We start from the raw sequence: 25,516 nt of genomic DNA, 5'->3' as shown, positions 1-25,516 counted from the left end.
TCAAATCGGCACTAATGCGACGATTTAAAACAGAGAAAAGTATACTCTGACAAGTGCGGAGGCCAGAAGCCTGAAATTGAAGTGTTGCTGGCTTCCAGGTGATAAAGAATCTGCCTGCCAATGCAGGAGACGAAGGATACTTAGGTTCCATCCCTGGGGCTGGAAGATCCCCTGGAGTAGGAAATGGCAACCCATTCCAGTATTCTTGCCTAGAGAATAATACCGTGGACAGAGGGGTCTGGCAGGCTACAGTCCATGGCGTCGCAAAGAGCTGGATACGACTGAGCACTTGCACAGGGACGGTTCCTTCTGGAGGCTCTGAGGGAGAATTTGTTCCACGCCTGTCTCCTAGCTGCTGGTGGCTGTGGACAATCCTTGGCAGTCCTTGGCTAGTAGATGCATCACTGCAGCCTCTTTGTCTTCGTACGGCATTCTCCCTGTGTGTCTGAGCCCTCCCTCTTCTTTCTCTTGTAAGGACACCAGTCATTGGGTTTAGGGTCCACCCTACACCCAGGATGACTGCATCTTGAGATTCTTAATTACATCTCAGAAACCTTATTTCCTAGGGAGCTTGAATTCACAGGGCCTGGGAGTTAGGATTTGGACATGTTTTGGGGGATACAGTTTCACCTACTACATATGTTAACACAGGTAACACATTTTAAAATGAAAAATAGAAATATTGTCCAAACAAAAATGTAGTGATAAGGGTCATATTGCTTTACATTTGTGTGAATCTCTTTAATATCTAGATTCATACAAGAAGCTGGGTACTCATCTGCTTTTACATTCAATATGTTATATGTTGTTTTGGTTGAAATGTATGATGAAAATCCAACCTCTCTTAGATAATCTCAGACCCTCTGAAGGGGTTTCAAAGGCTCCCAAACATCTTTGGAGCACACTTGGAGAACCACTGCTCTGAAGTATATAAAGTATTTGCAAAGTGGAACTTCTAGGTCATCTATGTATCTTCCACTTTATTAGACGATGCCACATTGTTTTCCAAAGTGGTTGTGTCAACTTACATATCCACCAGGGATGTACAAGGGATCTTGTTGTTCTACTTACTCACCAACATCTGGTATTGTTGTATTTCTAAAAATTGGTCTATCTGCCTTTCTGGTGGTGTGTGCTGTATTCATTATGGTCTTAATCTTTATTCATTTTTTCTCTGTATTGCCACTTGATGCATAAAGAAATGGAGGTTTAGAAGAGCAATGTTACTTGCCAAAAGTCAAGAATAAGAAAATAGAATCCAAGTTTTCTACTTTGAAACTCAGTCTTCTTTCCACTCACAGATACAAATACTACTTCTTTTTCTGACCTAGTGTTACCAAAAGCAAAGTCCAGCTGCTTGGCACTAGAAAGGTGAAATTCAAGAGCAAGATTGGTTGGAAAGGAAAGTTTGCTTTGTTTTGGAGGCTGGCAACCAGCAGGGAGAGGCAGACTTGTGTCCAAAGGCCAAAGCCTTACTGACAATCAGTGGGCAAGACCTTTTAAACGGGGGTCTCAAGGGCGTGCTGCGATTCACGGGGTGGCAAAGAGTCGGAGACCACTGAGCAACTGAACTGAACTGAACAAGGGTGTATAGGTGGAGGGAGGGGGCTATACATGCAGAAACAGCACAGTCAACTTTGACAGTCTTTTTGAAATCAGTCACGCAGTGGTCTGCTCAGAGTCAGTAAGTCTTCATCTCCAGAGTCAATTTGTTCCTATTCCTTTGCTGCCAGTACTCAGAATTGTGGTAACTTATGTCATGGGTACAGTCTGGTCATCAGGTAGTTAATTTCTTCTACCTGGTGGGGGTTTCATTTTCTACAAGACAGCTCAAGGGCTATGGCTCAGAATCTTATCTATAGCCCTTGAGAAAGAACTAAAGGTCCTTGACATCGTTTAATAACTAAACTTTGTTATTTTGTCTTGTTTGTTTTCCTTTGTTTCTGCATTTTTTTCACTTCTCTGATTAGATTTATTTTTGACCAAAGTATTTCTACAGACTAAGGGCAGGCTGAGGACACTGGGAGTTGAGGGAAGGCCCCATAGGGTCCTGCCCCCTTTCACTGTTTCTCAGAAAAGTACAGTCTCCCCCAAATCTCATTTCCTAGGGGCTCTTTTTCCCCTGCAGAGGCTTTGGGCACCCAAGGCCATTAAAGATCCTACATCTCTCCATCCCCCTCTCCATAAGCCCCTCTTCCCTGCCTGGTTCCTACCCATGTGCTTATTATATGTTGCTTATTATATGACAAGACTCTTATACAGCATTTTTTAAATGGTAACCATCTGGGTTAAGTACTATTATTATCCTCATTTTACAGTTTCAAAGACTAAAAGAGAGCTTAAGCAGATAGTTTAAGGTCAAGCAGCTAATGAGTAGGGATTAGAACTCCTGCAGTCTTGTGGTCAGAGAATTCGCGCTCCCAGCAAAGCTGCTTCCCCTCAAATTTGTTATTATTTCCAGGAAAACTCTCCGGAAATAGCGGAGCGCTCTTCTTCCGGGGATAAGCCCGTGACGGCCCGGAGACCCCTTCCTCGCTCCCGCCCGGCTCCCCGGGCGCTCAGCGGCTGCAGAAGCACTCCCCCGCAGGTAACGCCTACCGCCGGCCACGCCCTCTCTCTGGGCCCGCCCCGCCACGCACGCCACGCCGGCCCCGCCTCTCAGCCCGGAGTTGGCCGGGGCAGAGCTGACGCCTCGCGAGCTTCCACGTACGCACTCCAACGCCTCTCCCCGCGGCCGAGGCGAGCACATCCGGGTCGCGGGAGCGGGCGCCCCAGGCCCCGCCTCATCTCCCCCAATCCCTAGTCCCCGCTTCCGGCCGTCTCAGGCCTTTTCCGCCTGTTCTTTGCCGGCCCCGTTTCCGCTCCTCGGATCGTTCTGGCCTCTGGGCCCGGGTACCTCAGTACTTTCCGCCGTACCCAGGGACTCACTCCTCATTTTGACTCTCTCCGGGGCTCGGAGCCACCGGCGGTGCGTCTTGGTGGCGCCGCCCGGGCCGAGGCCTGCCGCGCCGCGGCGAGTTCGTGCAGACCTGACCCCGCGTCTCCCCAGCTCCGTTGAGGCCGCCGCCTCGGCATGCCCCGGCTGGGGTCCGCGCCGCGCTGGGCGGCCGCCGCGGGCCGTTGGGGCTGCAGGCTGCTCGTGCTGCTGCTGTTCCTGGTGCCGGGCCCCGGCGGCGCCTCCGAGATCACCTTCGAGCTGCCCGACAATGCCAAGCAGTGTTTCTACGAGGACATCACGCAGGGCACCAAGTGCACCCTCGAGTTCCAGGTACTACGGGCTCAGGCAATTGCCGGTTCCAGCTCGCGGTTCCAGGGTCGAGGCCGTTTTCTCATTCTTTGTCTGATTTCAGGAATCACATCTAGGTAGCCGATGCAGGCCATTTGGCTTTCCTTTCTGAAACCTTGTGCATTAGATAGTTAAAAACAGATATTAAGATACATGAATTCTAGAAATGCTTCCTGTGTGTGTGACTTTTCCATCCATTCTCTAATGTCCTTCATTTTGAACTTTCTTCCTTTTAAGAGTTAAAAAAAAAAAAAAATTACCCCTGTTCTATAGTGCCCTACGTCACTTCGCCACTCTCTAAACCACACCTCCACTTTCATCATATTTCAAGTGCTGCCAGTATCTGCCTCCATTGCTTTTCAGTTTTTCCATGGATGTTAGGACTATTGGTTAATGTCCCTGTCGTTGGAAGAGCTCTATTCCAGACCAGGTGACCATCTGCCAGAGGTTTTGTAGAAGGAATTGCTGTGATCAGTGAAAGGCACTTTTTCATCTTGGGATTATATAAAAGTGCTTATTTAACAGATGTAATTTCTTAAGTTGGTTAGAACATTCTTTACTCTGTTTCTTTTTTTTTGATGGTAGACTTAACATGTTTGAACAGCTATTGAGTACTAAGTGCTGCTGCTGATAACAGAAGTGAAGAAAACAGATAAGATCGCTGCCATCATTCTTGATTCTCTACCCATCCTACTTTCTTTTCTTAATTAGTACGAGTTCATTCTATAAAATTGTGCTTTAAGAGCAGAGAATTAGGTGATAAACGTTCTGGTCTTTGGGATCTCTTGGCTTCTTTAGGAAGCGATTTGATACCGAACTGTAAAGGATAAGTTATAAATGCTTTGGTGAGGAGAAAGAGAGAATGGACTTTGCAGGGTCATTATGGAAACAATGACTGGGAATTTGAAGAACTGTGGTAATTACGACTAGAAATTTGAAGAAATACTACAGTTGGGAATAAGGAGCCAGAAGAAGGGAGGTCAGCAGGGGCCAGACTATGTAGTGCCCAGCTGGTTGAGTTAAGGATTTTAGTTTTTCCTGAGAGTATGAGAAGCTATCATAGGGTTGTAAGCAGTGCAATGATAAGTTCTAAGTTTTCTGGGTAGCTATAGGGATATTAACCTGAGCAGGTAGAGAAAGTATTGTGGAGAGCTGCCAAGTAGATGTATTAGTGAAAGACTGATTAGGAGGCTGTTGTAGCGATTCAGGCTGAGGCTAGTGTGGTAGCAGCAGGGAGAAGGAAAGTGAAAGGTTAAAGGATGGGAGATACTCTATGTAAAATCCACAGAAGTTGGTGATAATTTGGCTACAGTAAGTGAGGGAGGCCAAGGATGACTCTTTAGCTTGCTTAACTTCATGAGGACAGAAAAGGTGATGGCAAGAATTGTAATATAAAGTGTCAGCGAAAAGCTTATTTCTTTAAACTTAAATATTTCTTGACTTCTGTATGCAGATGCTGTACTTGGTGGTGAGAGTACTGTTACAGGCTAAAATATCAGCATCTGTTGTGTGGCAGACAGTATACCAAGCATTTCCGGTGTATTATTTAATTCCCTGGACAACCCGATATGAGATGGGTATAGTTTTTATTACTCATTTACTAGTGATACCCAAGGTCACAAACTGTAGCAGTAGCAGAATTAGTATGCAGTTCTAAGTTCTTAACCATTGTACTGCCTCTGAAAGATAAATGAGGCTGACCTTGCCCTCAGGGACCTGACACAGTCACACAGTCACGTAATGTTAAGTGCAGTAATGAAAGTACACCCCCAGTGTTGCGCTGGCTGAAGATGGAGAATCATCAGGGGAAACTTAGCGGAGGGTCTGCTGTGTGAGCTGAGTCTGGCGGGGGAAATAATAGTTGCTCTACAAGTGGCGGAGGGGAAAAGGACTTCGTCAGCAGATATGTTACGTTTGTGACACTTAATTCCAGCAAGCCTGAAAATTAGCCTGCGTCGGCACTGAAATATACTGAGTAGCAGTGTTGCTTTGTAATTGTGGATCTGAGGACTTTAGGGGCGATTTATACCAGTTTGTCTGCATTGTTCCTTGATAACAGTGAGACTGATGATTTGTACATGCTCAGTGTGAGTCCCCTGAGAGTCTGCTACTGAGAATAGTCACATGGCAGAAATATGCCTATGTGAACAGCAAAATGTAAAAAACCCAGTCAAGACTCCTGTTTTGGGCTCACTAGTTCCACGGTGTTTCCTGTACACCTGGGTGGTTCCTGATCCAAGAGGGTTTCCTCTGGCCTCATTCCTCACAGAGTGAGGACGGGAAGCCCGGACCTGACCTCTTGTGTGTCCTCTTGTGTCCTCTTGCCGTGAGACAGCTTTTGGCTATGATGTTTGATACTGTAATCTCTTCCTCTAATCAATTGTAGATTTGTAAGCATAATCATTTTGGGTCCTGTGATTCTTTAGCAAACAGACCCTGTGTTACCTGTCACTGTTAGTGCAGAGACTTGTTCAGAGAATTCTGGCATTCTGGTGTTTTTGGAACACAGTGAGAAAGGGTCTCAAAGGTGCTGAGACTTCCTTGAGGAAGTGCTAGGGAGTAGTGTGCTGTTGATGACAGGTTTGGGTTTTTCTGTAGGCCCCAGGAGTTATCAAAAGGCTTTAGGACATGCAGGGAGGGAGGTGTTACCATCATCTAGTGGAGATGCTGCTAAATGTGCTTCAGGGCACAGGGCAGTGCAGCCCCTGCAGCAAAGACTGCTCACCCCAGATAATCCAACCAAGGTTAAACCCTGGATTAGACAGGAGAGACTGGGTTCTGGGAAGACCTTTTAGGAAACTGTGGCAGTAATCCTGTCTGGACTGTGGATCGGGAACAGGAGAGATGGAGTGAATTTGAGACAAGCAATAATATCAAGATTCTGTGACTAACTGGGCAGGTAGGGACACATCATTCAAAATGATCTCCAGTTTCTTTCTTACGTGATCAGACAGATTGTTAGCCCCTGGTGGCTCAGTGGTAAAGAATCCGCCTGCCAGTGCAGGAGATGCAAGCGACGTGGGTTCAATCCCTGGGTCGGGAAGATCCCCTGGAGAAGGAAATGGCAACCCACTCCAGTGTTCTTACCTGGGAAATCTGCGGACAGAGGAGCCTGGCGGGCTACAGTCCGTGGGGTCGCAAAGAGTTGGAGATGACTTAGCTACTGAACAACAACAACAACAACCTTTATCTGAAGTAAGATTATTTGTTTTAAAGTTTGGTAGAAGAAAAGTGGCAGGATGATCAGTTTGGGTTCTGTTTTTTGTTTGGATGTATGTTTTGATTATTTAAAGTCCTATGGTGTTAAGTATGAGTAATTGGGTCTGTAAAATGCAGTCAGTATCTCACCTAGAAGAAAGGTTGTTCACTTTTGGTGAAAAGGGGAATACCCAATTGATAAGACATCATTTTTGTGTCAGATGTTATATCTATATGTTAATATTTGCCTGTTTTACAATTTCCTAAATGCCCAGTTATATTTCATTTAATTATCGAAATGATCTTATAACATAGTTCAGTTATTCATCTCTCTTTAGTGACAAAGGTCACGTAAGTAACCAGTGTTCTTTGAAGTCCAAAGTTTGATCTCTCTGTTCTACAAATCTAGAATGTCAATATTATGCTAGACCAGAAGGCAAGCTTGAAAATACCGGTACAATAATGGTGGTTGGAAATCCTCTACCCAGTGTCTCCTCATTGCGTCCTCCTCAGGTGGATCAGGCACGCTGTGATTCTTCTCCTGTCTCCTCTCCCTCTTCTCAGTTTTTGCTCCTCTTTACTCCTTTGCTTTTTTTCTCTCTTATACTTGTCCAGGTACCTCAGGAAAAACCTCTTCCTGTCTTCACTTGTGTAATTCAGATGGCTCAGATTGTGACGGCTCAGATATGCTTATGCTGAATAAGCATAACCCCTTGAAAATAGTTCCAGAGTCCTCTTCAGAAGCATTTCACCTGCCTCTGCTTTCCTTTCATGGGCTTTCCTGTTAAATACAGACTTTGCAGATGAACAAAAGGTTTATCTGCCTTTGCCTTGTTCTGTTTTGGTTTTCCTTTAATTACATGTGTTTAAGCAATGTAGTTTAATCTTTTATGCTTCTCTTGGAAACAAGTTGATAATAATGATATACTCTTAGAACAACCCACAAGTCAGTTCTCTTCAAAACGTAATTCAAAACAAAGTATGCATCAAATTCCATATAACTGACCTGTAAAAGAACTTAAGAAACACAGCCTGTTTGTAATTTGGCAGTAAAATGAATTTCAGTTCTATAAGTATAATAGCATGGGGTGTTGGGCTAAAGACTGGCTACTTTTCTGCTTCACTGAACGGTCTGTGAGTGCTTGGATCATGCTGGTGGGAGACTAGGAGAGGAGATTTGGGGAAGGAAAGTACTGCATGGCAGTTAGCTCAGGGTCAAGGGTATACATTTGGCATCAGCCTCTTATGAGCTGAATAATCTTGAGTAGATTACTTATGTTAACTCAGGTTCTTAGTTTGTAAACTGAGGGGGAAATGCCCCCTTGGAGGGTTGTGGGAGAATTAAGTGATGTAGGAGCCGTCTTCTGGTGTGTTGGTTCGCTCCCTCTCTCCTGTCGTGAGGAAGTGTGTTCAGTCTCTGTAAAGCTTTAGCCGAACTGAAATCTGCCTCCCAGGACCCATTCACTGGTAGAAATCAAGAAACATAAAATTGCCTGTGATTGTTTTAAAAACCTTACAGCCATTTTAACGGAAACCTGACTGATTTTTCAGCCTTGTTCCTTGCAGTGATCTCTTCATTTTTTGCTTGTTTTCCTCTCTTGTAGGTTATTACTGGTGGTCACTATGATGTAGATTGTCGACTAGAAGATCCTGATGGTAATGTGCTGTACAAGGAGATGAAGAAACAGTATGATAGTTACACCTTCACAGCCTCCAAAAACGGGACATACAAGTTTTGCTTTAGCAATGAATTTTCTACTTTCACACATAAAACTGTATATTTTGATTTTCAAGTTGGAGAAGACCCACCTTTGTTTCCTAGTGAGAACCGAGTCAGCGCTCTTACCCAGGTAATAAAAGTCGTATGTTTAAAGGGGGGAAAGGGCATAATTTAACAAGCATTAACTCATTGGTGAAACACCAAATCTTGTGACTTTAACACAATCTTTAAGACCTATCTTAACTCTTACAGTATATTAGGCATTTCACAGAGAACTTCAGACTTTTTTAGTGAAGACCAGTGTTAAAGTATTTTATGAAAAGAAAATAGACATTAAAATAGGAGGATCACTTTGGTAGAAACATCATTGACAAAGGAAGTTTAAAGGTCTAAACAGTGCTCCAGCATTCTGAAGCAGTTTCTGTAATTCATGGAGGAATGTTGCTACTGTAACTTAGCAGGGGAGGTTAAGTTACGTGATGCCATAATTAATTAATATATACATATGTATATATTTGCATATACACACTTTTATACAAGTATTTAGTGTTATGCAGACTGCTGCTACAATAACTTTTGCTGTAACTGAAGGTTAAATAGTAAAGATTACTAGTAAGTCATCTAACAAAAACCAAAAATAGTTAAGGTAGCTAAATTGGGTTTTATTTTGAAGAAGAGCTTAATGAGAGAAAGATAGCAAGAGAAATTTAGAGTCAGTGAACAAATACTGCTCAGGTGATGAGAAGGGTTATTTTATTTCTAGTTCAAATACAATATGAGCTACAGATCAGATCAGATCAGTCACTCAGTCGTGTCTGACTCTTTGCAACCCCATGAATCGCAGCACGCCAGGCCTCCCTGTCCATCACCAACTCCCGGAGTTCACTGAGACTCATGTCCATCGAGTCAGTGATGCCATCCAGCCATCTCATCCTCTGTCATCCCCTTCTCCTCTTGCCCCCAATCCTTCCCAGCATCAGAGTCTTTTCCAATGAGTCAACTCTTCGCATGAGGTGGCCAAAGTACTGGAGTTTCAGCTTTAGCATCATTCCTTCCAAAGAAATCCCAGGGCTGATCTCCTTCAGAATGGACTGGTTGGATCTCCTTGCAATCCAAGAGCCTCTCAAGAGTCTTCTCCAACACCACAGTTCAAAAGCATCAATTAGATAACACTAAATCATTCTCCAGAATGGTTTTATTAATTTACACTGTTTTTAGCCTTTTAAGAGGATAGAGGAACACCAGGGGAATAATCAACAAAATCCAGCAAGTGGGAAATGCTGATGGACAGAGGACCCAGTTGAATTTTCAACAAGTAGATGCTGCTGCTGCTAAGTCGCTTCAGTCGTGTCCAACTCTGTGTGACCCCATAGACGGAAGCCCACCAGGCTTCCCTGTCCCTGGGATTGTCCAGGCAAGAACACTGGAGTGGGTTGCCATTTCCTTCTTCAATGCATGAAAGTGAAAAGGGAAAGTGAAGTCGCTAAGTTGTGTTCGACTCTTCGCAACCCCATGGACTGCAGCCTTCAGGCTCCTCCATCCATGAGATTTTGCAGGCAAGAGTACTGGAGTGGGGTGCCTTTTCCGACAAGTAGATGGGAAGGGGGTAAAAAAACAGGAAGAGAACCTAAAGATTAAAGATGACTTGAAAGACATATCAGCTAAATGATTATATTGACCTTGTTTGCTTTCTGATTTGGAAATGACTTTGCTGAGGTGTTTGGGGAAATCTGAATACAGTCTGCCTGCCTTTTTCCTCTGGGCTATGCCATGTGACTTTCGGGATCTTAGTTTCCTCCCAGGGATCAAACCCCGGGCAAGGCACTGAAAGCGCCGAGTCCTAACACTAGGTGGCAAGGGCTTTCCACTGGCTTTATATCTGATCACTTTTAAGGAGTTATTGTTACTCTGTGTTACAGGGCTACTGGGATTAAGTTTTTTAAATTGTTACCTTTCAGAAATAAATATGAAATGTATAAGTATAGCTGAAATGGTAAAATATGTGAGATATACTTTAAAATAATTGGAATGGGATTGACATGGGGTTCATCATACTAGTCACTATACTTTTGGAGACATGAGAACATTTCCACTTTGAAGGTAAAATGAAAAAAAAAAAAAAAACACTACCTTAAAAATTGTATGAATCCACGTAAGTAGTTCTTTAATTTCTGTGATTTTCTCTAGTTCAGTAATTCTTAACCTGTGCCCCTTTGTCATGCTTCAAGAATCCCTTGAACGCTCTGAACTTGTGTCAAATCCTTGTTTTTATACATACTTTTCAGAGGAAGAATTCTTAGCCTGTTCATCATTTTGAGATACATGGAAAGCAAAGAAATGCTAGAAGCACCTGTCTACCTCTTACTAAAACTTATAAACCATTCATTTTAGTACATGGTGATCTTCCATTCCTAGGAACCAGAAAACAAGAAGCAAAAATGTTTGAGTATTCTAATCGGTAAATTCAATTTGTAGACCTAATTTCTCATACTTTTTAAAGAAACTTTCTCTGAAATATTTTTGTAACTATTCCTTTTCTACTTAATTTTGGTAGAACTTTAAGTGCTTAAATTATTTTCTAATGTCTATTATTAAAATCACAACAAACTCATTTTTTTTAAACTCCTAATATGTGGTTTGTGATATAAAATAAGTATAATATAATAAAACCTGTATCTTGCTACCAGGATTAAATTTTCAGCAGTAGAAAAATATTAAACTGGTTGTTTGTATACAACAACCAGAAAAATTAGACTCTTAACCCTTCTCAAGCAAATAGTGTAATGTAGAAAAAGGTAAGATGTCATCAGATGAAGGCCCACTGACTCACAGTGAAAATAAGAATTACGTCCCATTGAGAACGTATATATTGTTTTTGTTGACTGAAATGAGGGAGAAACTTACTTAGCAAAGTGGTCAATGTGGGGGAAAAAATTCCCACTTTGAAGTTTCAGCTGTTTCTAAGATACTTGAAATAACTTTGACAGTCTACTTTTATGCCATATTTTGCTCATTTTTGCTATATTTGGACTTTGACTCATATGCATATTATTGGTCAGATTTACTGACCTGTCATTCTCTTCCTCTTGGAGAACCTGGCCTTAAATTCTGTCGCCACCAGCCTTCACTGCTTAGTGTTTCTTCTACTGTTCGCTTCATGTTCCACCTGCCACCTTACAGATGCTGCAGCTGCGACGCTCCAGTTTGGGGCAAGCAGCTGCCAGTCATCCTAGTGGGAGCGAGTGAAAGGGTTGCTCTGCCAGGACCACTGACATGAATGAGTGAGTGAACGAGGGCCAGTTCAGTGGAATGTTAGTCACATGAGGACTTGCGATCACAGTGAAAGAAACGATGGATATGCTAGATGGATTGTACAGCAAGTATGAAACCTACTAACTGAAACTCTTTCTCTTTAGATGGAATCTGCCTGTGTTTCAATTCATGAAGCTCTGAAATCTGTCATTGACTATCAGACTCACTTCCGATTGAGAGAAGCTCAAGGCCGAAGCAGAGCTGAGGATCTAAATACAAGAGTGGCCTACTGGTCAGTAGGAGAAGCCCTCATTCTCCTGGTGGTTAGCATAGGGCAGGTATTTCTTTTGAAAAGCTTCTTCTCCGATAAAAGAACCACAACAACTCGTGTTGGATCGTAATTTGAGAATTGATGCACCATTGCCGCTGTAATATTGCTGTCCTCCAATTAATTTTAGGTACCGAAGAACTTAATATGGCAACATTTTTAGAACCTTACTCATACACTTGTTGGGGGTGGGTGTACAATGCATATCCCAAGCTGTGGAAAGGACACCTTTTTTTATTTGTAAAGGTAGAAAAACTTTGGGACTTATTTTGGGCTATTCATAAATATTCAACACAATGATTTACACTTTTCTGGGTTGTTTCTATCTACTCACACGCTAACCTTTGGTAATTTTGATTCCTCTTATCCTTTTAAAAGTACTTTTCTTGTAAGCAGTGGATATTTTAAACGAAGCCTTCAATTTAATGTTAATGTGGAGGAAGAAAATTACCTTTTAGTTGTTTATAGTAAATAAAGTTTTGTTTTTAAGAAAACCAAATGTGATTAACTGTAGCCCAAGCCCTATTCCTGCATTGTTTAATTTTATGAGGAAAAAAAATCTACCATAGAAATATTAGTTAATATTGATATAATTTTAAATTGACACATCATGGTTTAATTTATTTCTCAGTAGCTTGGAAAATGTCATTTTTGTTGTTTGGGTTTATTCTATGATCTACCACCAGATATGTTATTTTTTTTTTTTCATAAAGACAGGAACTAGTGTGTTTCAGTAACAGAGTTTACAGACACCTTAAAAATCAGACTGTTGTTAACAGGTAGAATAATCACAGAGTAATTTAAGACACTACAATGGGGAGCAAATGACATGAGAAAACTTTCAGTGAGTTATCAGCACACATTACATTTTCAGTGCTTTTACAAAGAAAAAAGGTGATCTGTTTCATTAAACATTGAATTGGCTAATTCTTGCTCTAATGTGGCTTTAATGTCGGGAGTCACTCCTAGCTTTAATTGACAGTTGTTAATATAAAAGTGAAAGTGTAACGGTGCCATATGTTTTATTCCAGTGGGTGTGATGCACTGAGAAGTGAGTTTCTTTGGGTTTTTTCTTTCTTTTTCTTCTTTGTTTTTTGGGGGTTTTTTTGTTTGTTTTTTGTCTTGCACATACAATTTGTACAATCCCTGATATAGCAGCCCTAAGATGATTTAAAAATTTAGAATGCTGTGTGTGTTTCTTATTTGATAATCTTCATTGATTGTACTGCATTTAATGAGTATTAAATAGTGCATTTTCTGTACACTATAGGATTTAGTCTGTGTTTGTATTTTATAATTTGCATAAATTGAGCTGACTGAAATAAGATTTTGTTCCAGGTATTCTAGGATACAATACAAGATGATGCAAAATTGTGTTTAAAGCTCTTACGCTGTTTAAAAAAAAAAATTACGACTGCTTTTTGCCATGTTTCTCTCCCCCACCTAAAAGTAATGAGTACTGAACATGACTGGCATATTTTTAGGGCTTTGGTATGTGGTACTACAGAATACTGATTGGACAGCAATTTTAGTCACTTAACCTCCACCAACTAAAAGTTAGCTCCTAATTCTAAGTTGTCTTAAAATGCACATACACTTGTGCATGTAAAAGCAAGATGAATTCAGGTTGTCCTGCTTGCTAATTTAAAATGCTAGAGTGTAGCAAAGGATGAACATACTTTAGACCCTTTAATTCTAAAATGTTTGAAGACCAAATAGCTACTCCTTCAACAATATTTATCAATGGATTAAGAACTGAAGTTTAAGATTGAACGGATTTCTCTTTTTTGGGATCCTGTCCTGCAGCTTTTTAAGTGTCCCTCTGTATTTAGATTTGCAGGTTTTAAACAGTACTGTTAAAGTGATAAACCTGAGAGTATGCTGAGTGTCCTTTTCAGGTTGCCTGCCTGCTCTTGTGTTCAGGTAATTACACCATAATTAAGCAGAGTTGGGTATCATCAAACTGCCAAATTTGGCATAGATAATAGTTATTTAATCTGTACCTATCTAAACTTCATGATATTTAAAGACTATTACCACAGATAACTTGTGATAAAACTATTGAGGTATATTAAAAAGTTTTAAATCACCACTGTTACCTGTTGCAGAAAATAGTACTGACTTAGTCTAGTCTGTAACTGGTTAAAGTTCGGTGGCTTGTCAATATTCAACTAGGTATGTATATAAAAATTAGAAAATACATATCTACCTGGATATGAATATTAAGTAGAACTTTTCCTTCTATATAATTTGTAGCTCATCTTTCATCTTTAATCCTTTCATAACTTGTTGCTGCAGTTTGAATTTCTCAGATGTTTATATTTGGACACACGGCTCAGAATACTTATTTAAACATCATTAGCTGTATATATTTTTAAAGCAGAATAAATACTGGAAAGGGACTTGATATGCAAGTTTATACTAAAATTCCAACTGTGTGAAGATAACATTTAAAGATATTACTTTGCTAATAATCTAAACATTCTTTTTATTAAAGAAGCAGATGGTCTGGGGTTCACAGCTTTCATCCTGGCTTGATGATAATCAACTTTGAAAACACAGTGGACTGGAAAGCAATTAAAATTGCTTTAAGTTCTTTTAAAGATTTCCTTTAAATCTCTACTATCCAGTTTTGCTTCAGTTTGTAAATGTGTAACATTTATGGTTAAATAGGACAAAGCAGACCCTATTGACTATTGTTTTCAAAAATTAAACAAATTGATATATAAATTATTTAGAGGGCATTTTCATTTACTTTTGGAAAGAAAAATTTGTCTAAATGACACATGCTGGTTCTGCAGGATTGTACCAATCAATTCTTGTAGAATAAAAAAAAAATCTTTCAACAAACTGACTTCACTTATTTCTGTCAAGATTTAAGTCTTTTTAAAGCTCCTTACCAACTTAGGCCTTGGGGTGCAGTTTTGTAGCAAGAGAGTGATAATTTATTTCATATTTTATTGGAACATCTTAGGGACTAAGTTAAAGAAGAGGAATACAACCTCTAATCACCTCACTTTTTAACCTTTTTGGTTTTCTTACTGAAAGTTGGGGGGAAAGGAAGTTTAGCCTTCAATTCCCTAAAAAGCTTCTTAGTTTTTAGGTAAGGTAACATTTGGTTGTATAATATTATTTTCTCAATGTTGTTCCCCCTTTATAATGTCATGGGGGACACTCTGGCTCCTAGGCACAAGTCTACAAAAGTAGCAGGTAAGTAACAGCAATACAGGTTAACCATCAGTATTTTACTTGTGTTGACCCATTGCATCTTTGCAATAATCCTCTGAAGTAAGGATATTATTCCCATTTTACAGATGAGGAAATGGAGGTTAAGAAACCTGCCTGTATATCAGTAATTAGCAAAATACATGAGCCATGGCACTGTGGTTCCAGACCCCTCTTTCTCAACCACAATGTGGTAGTACCTACAATTACCATTAAAGAGTGGATCTCTGAAGGCTTAGCAGTATACCTCAGAAGTGGTTCAGTGCTTTGGTTTTGGAGTTATAGCCAAGATCAGATCATGATTGGGTGATCTCATGCAAATGATCTTGTTAACTCCATATATTTCTGTTTCTTCATTTGTTATTAAGGTTATTTCTACTACAATGAGAACATAATGAGATTTATTATAAAGCACTTAGGCTCCACGCCTGTCATATACAAGTGTTTAATAAATAATAGCTGTGTTTTTGTCATTGGTCCAATTTAATCTCTTGATCCTTCTTTAGTTCTTAAAGTTCTTACTGTAACCAAGCTCATACGGCTCTTAAATAATATGTAACAAATACAGAAGTCCATCATGTACATAATAATCTGCTAAGAGTTTCAAAAATGAGTAAGATAATCTGACCTCCAGGAACATAACAGTTGGGGGAGATGAGATAGCTATATAAGGAACTAATGTTAACTAAGTCATGAAGCAGAAAGAACTTGGTTTCTAAGATACCTACAGGGTGCTAAAGGAGCAAGAAAATACACAGATCAAAAGACTTACTCCTCATGGCATTTTGCTTTGTCCTCTTCCAGAGTCGGGAGGGAACATGGTTTAGCTGGGCCAGCAGTTGAGTGAACCAATCTCTACATCAGGGATGTCTATTTATTGGTACAGATCAAAAAATATGTTGTTACTAGTAAAGGTGATCTCCTGAATAACCTCCATCTTGGTTGTTTCCAAATTCTGGAGGAAAATAAAGGGATGTTATCCTTAAACCACAATATGTGCTATTTTTCAGTCTACATTTCTCCATTTTATCCACAAGCTAGCATTATTAGGATGTTTGGTGAAATCTGGAAATAACACAGGGTCTGGCATGATCTGTTTTTAGTGCTGTAATTACTAGTGACTATTACTACCTTGTGGCTCAGCTGGTAAAGAATCCGCCTGCAATGTGGGAGACCTGGGTTCGATCCCTGGGTTGGGAAGATCCCCTGGAGAAGGGAAAGGCTACCCACTCCAGTATTCTGGCCAAGAAAATGCCATGGTCTGTAAAGTCCATGAGGTCGCAAAGAGTTGGACATGACTGAGCGACTTTCACTCACTCACTCATTCACTACTACCTTAAAAAGAGAAGGGAACACAGGAATTTCAGAAATTGTGGTTCACAGAGTAAAACTGACCAGTAATCTGCCATCCACTTTGATGCACTTCATTTGAGAAATTGTGGTTCAGAGAGTAAAATTGACCAGTAATCCACCATCCACTTTGATGTATTTCATTTGAGAAATGTATTTCAGTTTTTGTACAGATTAATGTATATATTTTTAAAGAATTGGTGTTGTCTGTAACAAAGTTTTAAAACTTTTAAAAATTGTAAACAGGGTATTAAACATGTACAGCTTAAAGAGAAATAAAATTATAAAGCACATTCTCAATAACCCATGCTCAGATTAAGAAATGTAGTATTGCCAACACCATAAAAGGTTCTGTGTACCCTTTCCTGACTATTTCTTCATTAGCGATAACCAGTGTTTCACTTGTAATGAAAATATTTTTTTTTCTTTTTACTAGTTAAGTATGCTTGTTCTTCTCAAACTTTTAAAAAAATTTCCAAGTAATCACAAACAGTTTTTTATTAGTAAATACAAAATCATGTGTTTGAATATTTTGTTAATATTAAATTGCTGTCAGCCTGCCTGAATGCTTGCTTTCTGTGCATGCTTACTCATGTGCTTCTCTCCTCAGCCAGTAACAGTTCAGTGTGGTCACTGGACCATACTTTGAATAGTACTTATGTCTACATTCCTGAAAAATGTCTAAAAAATCAGGCAAAAGTAAACATTAATAAATAAAGTTTAATGGAATATTAAATTCTATTTAATAAATTAGATGTTACATATATTCCTTTGTGACTTTGTTTAGCAAAGTCATCCGTGTTAATGCATATAGCTGTAGTTTCATTACTGTGTAGTAGTCCATCATATAAATATACTAAAGTTACGGTCTTTTCTTCTGTGATGGCATTTGAATTGTTCTTAGATTTTTGCTGTTCTAAAGCCACTATGAACATTTTTGTATATTATGTCCTGTTTGCACATACATATCATCCCTTGAGAATACCAGGGCTTCCCTCATAGCTCAGCTGGTAAAGAATCCACCTGCAATGCAGGAGACCCCAGTTCGATCCTTGGGTTGGGAAGATCCCCTGGAGAAGGGAAAGGCTACCCACTCCACTCTTCTGGCCTGGAGAATTCCATGGACTACACAGTCCATGGGGTCACAAAGAGTTGGACAGGACTAAGGGACTTTCTTGAGGATACATCTACGAGTGGAATGTTTGCTTAAATCTAACTTTTTAAAGCAATAGTATCAATTAGTGCTTTTACCAGTAACAGTGGAAAGTTCCACGTTTGTGCTGTTAGACTTTTAAAACTTTACAAAGTCTCCTGGGTTTGTAATGCTGTTAAAGCAACACTTAAGAATTTGAGAGGAGCTTCCCTGGCGGTCCAGTGGCTGAGACTCCATGCTCCAAACGCAGGGGGCCTGGCCTGGGTTCAGTCCCTGGTCAGGAAACTAGATCCCACATGCTGCAACTAGGACCCGGTGCAGCCAAAGAAAGAAAGAATTTGAGAAGTGACTCGAGGAATAAGACCCACCCAGAAGTCTGTTATCCATTTTCATGTTTTTCAGTTATTTTTCTAGATATATGTATATATTTTTAAAGAAACTGCTGTCAAACCTCATTGTTGCTTCATACTTCTATGAGGTTATTTTTTTCCTCACAGGTTTGTCTGCCACATGGATTTCCTCTTCGTGAAGTCCTTGTTCAGATATTTTGCCCATTTAAAAAAACTGAATGTCTTGATTAACGGGATTCCTTTATATATTCAGGAGATTAATCTTTTGGTTATAACTACTTCAAAAAACTTATCACAGTTTGTATTTATCTTTCTGCTTCTAATGAAATACACCAGTCTTTTCCCATCTTGTTGGTGTTTTAATGTGTTGTTAAATACCTCTCTATCCTGAGGTCATGAGTGTCTTCTGTACTATGTTCTAACGTATGATCGTTTTGTCTTCTGCTTGGATTGAATTTTGTGTTTGGGATAAGGTAGGTGTACAGGTTCGTTCCCACACCCCTTAAAAACTCATCTCTCTGTTGATTTGCCATGCTGAATCTTTGATCTGTTAAGTGCCCATATTTATCTGAGTCTATTTCTGGGCTCTGTTTTATTCCATTAACATTTGGTCATACACCAGTAACATCCTATCTTAATTACTAAAGCTTTAACAGTTCTTGATATTGGTAAAACAAATGTTTCTACCTTGTTCTTTAAGATATTGGCTGTAATCTGTTCTTTACACTTTGAAACAAAGTTCAGAGTTGCACAAATTTCAAAATAAAATTTTCAAAACAAAATCTGTTAGAATTTTGATTAAAAATTGTATTTAGTGTATGAACAGTTTCCTCTTTTTAACAGTGCATTTTCCATTGAATGAACCTCTTTGGATTATTATGGTCCTTAGAGCTTTTGATAAAGATTTGTAATCTTATTCATAGATGAGTTCCGTATACTTTTGTTAAGTTAATCTTGTTTTTTTATTTTTTCATGCTATTATAATCCTTAAATTGCTTATTTTTCATTTGTTGCTGATACGTGGAAACACAACTTTCAGATTGATTCTTCTATTCAGCACTTTGCTAAATTCTTTTCTCAATTCTCGTAATTTGTATATTTTGGACTTTTCTGTATATAGTTGTATCATCTGCAAGTGACGACAGATTTGTCTTCCTGTTTCTCACACCTTTCTTTTTGTTTTACTTGTCTAATTACATTTGCAGAGACCTCCACTACCATGTTGAATAGAAGCCGTTTCAGACATTCTTGTTTTGTTTCTGTTCTCTAGGCATGCTTTCAAGGTATCCATAGACAGTTTATGATATTTTTACTAAGTTGGGAGATTTCCCTTCTATTCTTAGTTTGCAAAGAATTTTTTATGATCTAAAGGCTGTTGAATTTTATCAAAAACTTTTTCTCTGAATTTATTGAGGAAGCTGATTGTTTGCCACCTTTATTCTCTTTATGTGGTCAGAGAATTGCTTTCCTATTATTAAACCAACCTTCTTCTGAAGTAAAACAAGTCTAGTTCGTGATGTGATACTAGTTTTTGACAACTGTATTTGGTTTGTTTATCAAGATTACATATCCATATACAGTAAGTTAGAGAGTGGATTTCTTTTCCTAGTTTCTGGAGGAGCTTCTATAAGATTTACATTACTCTTCCTTAAATGTTTTACTACAAATCTAAGGTGAAGTTTGCTTGGTTGGAGTCTGGTGTGGTTTTTGTGGGATGCTGACTTCATTTTTTTTTTTTAATTAGTAAGACTTTCTATTAATATGTAATACTGATAAATGGAATATTCCTGAAAGTCTGTCCATTTCATCTACATTTTCAGATTTATTAGCACAATATTATTCCTTCCTTTTTAAATTTTATGCCAGATCTGTACTAATGTCCTGCTTTTCATTCCTAATACTGCTATATGTAATATACAAATTTATACCACTGTGTAAGATATTTGTATCTTCTTTCTTTTTTACTTGACCAGTCTTACCAGAGGCTTATTGCTTTTATTTTATTTTTTATTAATCCAAAGAGCTGGTATTTTTTTTCCCTTTTTATTGGAATAGAATTGACATGCAGCACTGTATAAATTTAAGGTGTATAGCAGAATGATTTGACTTACATACATTGTGAAATGATTACCACAGTAATTTCAGTGAACATCATCTCGTGTAGATATATAATAACAATTTTTTTTTAATTTTTAAAAAATTTTTGTGATGAGAATTCTTATGAGTTCTTAACAATTCTGTTAGCAACTTTCATGTATAATATACAGCAATGTTAATTATGTTGATCATGTACTTTACAGTCTTAGTGCTTATTTATCTTAACTGGTAGTTTATGCCTTTTGCCCACCTTCATTCAGTCCCCCCTTGCCCCCGAGAACGACGTCTCTGCCTCTGGTGACCACAGATCTGACCTCTTTCTATGAGATGGTTTGGTTGCTCTCCTACAGCACTATGCCCAATCCTGGTGCACAGCATAGTGATCCAGTATTTCTGTACATTGCAAAACGGTCATTATGATGAGTCTAGCTGCCCACTCTCACCATACGAACATGTTCTGTTATTATTGACTGTATTCCCCACACTGTATACTTCATCCCAGAGACTCATTTATTTTGTATGGAAATTTGTGCCCCATAATTTCTCTCACCTGTTTCATTCATCCCTCCGCCCCTCTTCCCTCTGACAACCACCTGTTTATTACCTGTATCTATGCCTATTTGTTTCGTTTGTTCACTTGTTTTTTGGATTCCACATATAAGTGAAATACTGTATTTGCCTTTCTCTGTTTGACTCACTTCTTTATCCCATCTACCAGTTGCGCATGTGGCAAGATTGCATTCTTATGGCTGAGTAATATTCCATTGTATATATACAAGAGGCACTATTTCCATTGTTTTCCTTGGTATATATTTAATGTCTGTTTCATTGATTTCAGCTTTTTATGATTTTCTTGTTTGCTAGTTTGAGTTCAGGAAATATTAATAGTAAAGCCTCTCTTGCCATGGGGTGGCTACCAATCTAGAGAAATGAGTTGAGAAGCAGAGTTGTATTTTCATCAACAAGAGTTGGAAAGACAAAGGTTGGGTTTGGTATCCACCAAAAGAGGTGAGACATCTGTTGCTCTAGACTAGAGCCCAAGGGCGCTACCCTGGAGTGAGGGTACAAACTTCCTGAATTTGACAAGGTAAGTTCTGTCTTACGTCTTAAGGTATTTATTGTGTTTCCTCATGTTTCATCTTAAGTGGAAACACTGGTCCAAATGACCTGTTTTTTTATTTCCCACTTGTAGAAGTTCGAGGTTACAACTAAGTCATGAGTAAGATACACAGTCTCTGTGCTTTCATTCCCTATTGTACATCAGCCTTGGGTGACTCAAGGGGTTCCAGATGATAACATCCTTTGGCCAGTGACCCATTTATTCATTAAACAAATACTTATTTAGTGCCAAATATGCTCTGTCTATCCTTTTTTCTAGTAATAGGGATTCAATGATAAATAAGAACCTAGTGTTTTGTTTTAAGAAACAAAGTTTTTACATGAGAGTTTTTATAAGTCAGTTTTTATATGAGATTTTTTCTTTAACCTGAGGTAAACCCCTTAAAATTATTTGCAAGTTTTAACATATCTTTAGTCTTCTGAAGAGAGTTTATAGTGTTTATCACATTCTTGGGAGTTTATGATTCACAAAGTTTTATTAAAGAATCAGTGCTCTATAAGAGTAATTCTAGCTTTTTTATATTAGTGCAAAGGTTTAAATTCCAAGCCTAATTTGTAATTTATTCTGCATGGTGGGAATTGCAGAGCTAGATGTTGACTGATTTTAATAAAGCTTTCTGTTACTTAATAGACGTTTGACTCCCTACTGTGTGCTCCGCAGTGAGGATACTGAAGTAAATACTATAGTTTGTACCTACAAGGCACATGGACAAAGACTCCAAGCAGAAAACTATAAATCTTACCTAAAAACAATAGTTCTCAAATATTGGTGGTATAAGAATCACCTGGTCAACTTGTAAAAAACATCTTTCTCAGATTCTTTCCCATGACCATAAGACTTTGATTCAGTACACCTGGACTGAATCTTGGACACCTCCCCAGAAGGCTGATGCAAGTGTTTTTAAAACACATTTTGAGAAGTAGTAAACAAAGTGAAAGTGCTGCACTCAACATGTCAGCAAATTTGGAAAACTCAGCAGTGGCCACAGCACTGGAAAAGGTCAGTTTTCATCCCAATCCCAAAGAAAGGCAATGCCAAAGAATGCTCAAACTACCACACAATTGCACTCATCTCACATGCTAGTAAAGTAATGCTCAAAATTCTCCAAGCCAGGCTTTAAGAGTACATGAACCATGAACTTCCAGATGTTCAAACTGCATTTAGAAGAGGCAGAAGAACCAGAAATCAAATTCCCAACATCTGCTGGATCATCGAAAAAGCAAGAGAGTTCAAGAAAAACATCTACTTTATTGACTACACCAAAGCCTTTGACTGTGTGGATCACAGCAAACTGTAAAATTGTTTAAGAGGTGGGAATACCAGACCACCTGACCTGCCTCTTGAGAAATCTGTGTGCAGGTCACGAAGCAACAGTTAGAACTGGACATGGAACAACAGACTGGTTCCAGATAGGGAAAGGAGTACGTCAAGGCTGCATATTGTCACCCTGCTTATTTAACTTCTATGCAGAGTACATCATGAGAAACGCTGGGCTGGAAGAAGCACAAGCTGGAATCAAGAATGCCGGGAGAAATATCAGTAACCTCAAATATGCAGATGACACCACCCTTATGGCAGAAAGTGAAGAAGAACTAAAGAGCTTCTTGATGAAAGTGAAGGTGGAGAGTGAAAAAGTTGGCTTAAAGCTCAACATTCAGAAAGCGAAGATCATGGCATCTGGTCCCATCACTTCATGGCAAGTAGATGGGGAAACAGTAGAAACAGTGACAGACTTTATTTTCTCGGGCTCCAAAATCACTGCAGATGGTGACTGCAGCCATGAAATTAAAAGACGCTTGCTTCTTGGAAGAAAAGTTATGACAAACCTAGACAGCATGTTAAAAAGCAGAGACATTACTTTGCCAACAAAGGTCCATCTAGTCAAGGCTATGGTTTTTCCAGTGGTCATGTATGGATGTGAGAGTTGGACTATAAAGAAAGCTGAGCCCTGAAGAATTGATGCTTTTGAAGTGTGGTGTTGGAGAAGACTCTTGAGAGTCCCTTGGACTGCAAGGAGATCCAACCAGTCCATCCTAAAGGAAATCAGTCCTGAAAATTCACTGGAAGGACTGATGCTGAAACTCTAGTACTTTGGCCACCTGATGCGAAGAGCTGACTCATTGGAAAAGACCCTGATGCTGGGAAAGATTGAAGGCCAGAGAAGGGGACGACAGAGGATGAGACGGTTGGATGGCATCACCGACTCAGTGGACATGAGTTTGAGTCAACTCCAGGAGTTGGTGATGGACAGGGAGGCCTGGCGTGCTGCAGTCCATGGGGTGGCAAAAAGTCAGACACGACCAAGCGACTGAACTGAACAGTAAACACTTGAGTAATACTATGTGCCTGCTGCACTATGTTCTACATTCAATATAATTTATGTGTTCCTCTCAACACTGCTCTTTCCCAGTTCACAGATTAAGCAACTGACACACAGAATGATTAAACTGACTTGCCAAAGGTCAGACAGTTGGTGCTAGAACCAGGGTTCAAATGCAGATATCTGCAGGGGCAGGCATGTTTCTCCCTGTGTACATGTAACCTCCCAGTCTTGCAAGGTAAGTGATAAGCTGACCTTGACCCTCAGTGGGCTCTCTCATCTCCAGAATCTCCCTGTAGATTTTTGGCTAGTCCACTGGTCTGCTGTGCACCTCACATGGGCCATGACTTCAGGCTAACAGCTGTGAGCTTTCCCCATTTATGTCCTCCCAAGTTTGCAGTTTTTATGACAGCACACCAGGTGTGGACTTGACTGAGAGCAGAATTTGGGCTCCTGGCCTTGTTGGCCTCACCGTGGTGGCGCTGTTGCCCCAACCAAGCTGAGGCGCGTACAAGGGTCAGGAGATGAGAACAGTTAGTTCCTGCCAAGAATGCCACAGATTCCAACCCAGAATTCAGCAGGATTTTTCAAAGTGAATAAATGATTATCAACTTGTTTGAATTTGGTCAATTTCCAGAACCCCCAAGTGATAGTTTTTAATTGTTTGGTCCAGTTTACATTTGTTTTGAGGGGAGAGAATTTGATGGTATCTTCAGAATCACTGGAAGTCCTTCCTATCCATTTTGTCAGGTCTGGGATTTGATTTTACCCACATACAATGCCTGTTACTGTTTGATGGTTTCTGGCAGAAGACACAAAACTCCTGGATCAGAAAAAAGGTTTTATTGCTCGTGACACAGCAAGCAACACTACTTTCAGCGTATTTGCAGTGATTCCTCTTGCTCAGAAGTCCCCTGGGAGTGGCATGAGGCCCAAGTCGATGCTACACATGCAGTGGGTCTGGGTCACATCTGAGCTTAAGGAATTCACCACTCTTAACAGCAAGCAGTAAGCTTGCTTGTTCTCTGTGGAGGGTGACTGTGCCTCATATCTCATGGTTGCCCACTGTAAATGGTAGCCAGGATCTCGCACATACTCATTAAGACAGAGGAACATAAGAGATGCATGGACAACTGCCTCTCCCAGTTTATCTCACCTAGTTGATAGGGACAAAGCTGTTAATACCTTTCACATTTTAAATGTCTTAGGACCTCTGGTGATATTTCCTTTTTATTTCTAATACTGTTATCTGTATCTTGTTTTTTTCCTACTTAGTTTTACCCGTGGTTTATTCATTTTATTAATCTTTTTCAAAGAACTACATTTTGCTCTTCTTGGTCCTCTGTTACTTTTTCCTGTTTTTTAATTTCTGGCCTTATTTTGTTTTTTCTGTCTTTTTATTTGGATTTCATTCCCTGGGGTTTTTTTCTCTCTGATTTTTTTTTTTAACCACACTTTTATTGATTTACTTTTCAATAAGTTTAAATCCTTGAAGAGTACAGCATCACATGGATTCTGTGTCCAGTGGCCTTTGTAAGAAGGTTGCTTTGGAATTTGGCAGGAGCCATGCCACTGTTTGCATGAGCGTGTTATCTTTTCCCAGATTACTCTAGTTTTATTAGGTTTTCCTCCAGGCATCACTGTGTGTGTTCTTTGCTTTGTACACATAAGCACATCTCTTGCCTAGATAGAATTCAGTTCATTTTGAGCATATACACCTTCAATTTTCAAGAGAGTTGTGTGTTCCCTCTGGCTCCGTAGACCCTGCTAATAGCCAGCAAAGATGGCCTTGAACCACAGCCTGCCAGACGTATTTGTCGTTTTAAAAGTCCTGTTCCCAGCAGGCCCCCACGGGGCCTAAGGTGGCTGGAAGAGAACGGCTTGCTCCCCGATTGCCTGATGATGTGGTTCAGATAAGTGACTCCCTGCTTTGTTTTCTGACGTGTGTTTAGGAATAGAAATTCCTCTCCTGTTTTAGCTGTATCCAGCAAGTTTTGATATTTAGCATTTTTAGTAATATTCAAATCAAAATACTTGATGAGTCATGTTGTGATCTCATGATCCATGGTATATTTTGAAGTCTGCCTTTTAATTTCCAAGCATACAGGAGCTTTTCT

At 39.7% G+C, this 25,516-nt stretch overlaps 1 protein-coding gene across 1 annotated transcript in view; it reads left to right on the top strand.

The window, feature by feature from the left end:
• Positions 1-2,717: 2,717 nt before the first annotated feature.
• TICAM2 (TIR domain containing adaptor molecule 2) overlaps positions 2,718-25,516 on the top strand; it is a 44,260-nt gene continuing 21,461 nt past the window's right edge. The window contains exons 1-3 of the mRNA XM_070796833.1: positions 2,718-3,268; positions 8,089-8,334; positions 11,621-11,752. Of these exons, the coding sequence (XP_070652934.1) occupies positions 3,074-3,268; positions 8,089-8,334; positions 11,621-11,752 (573 nt within the window). The 5' untranslated portion in view covers positions 2,718-3,073. The remainder of the gene's footprint in view (positions 3,269-8,088; positions 8,335-11,620; positions 11,753-25,516) is intronic.

This window comes from Bos indicus, chromosome 10, assembly GCF_029378745.1.
Source record: "Bos indicus isolate NIAB-ARS_2022 breed Sahiwal x Tharparkar chromosome 10, NIAB-ARS_B.indTharparkar_mat_pri_1.0, whole genome shotgun sequence".
Classification (NCBI taxonomy): Eukaryota; Metazoa; Chordata; class Mammalia; order Artiodactyla; family Bovidae; genus Bos; species Bos indicus.
Note: the sequence above shows the minus strand (reverse complement) of the source record. Positions and strands in the feature narration are given on the sequence as shown.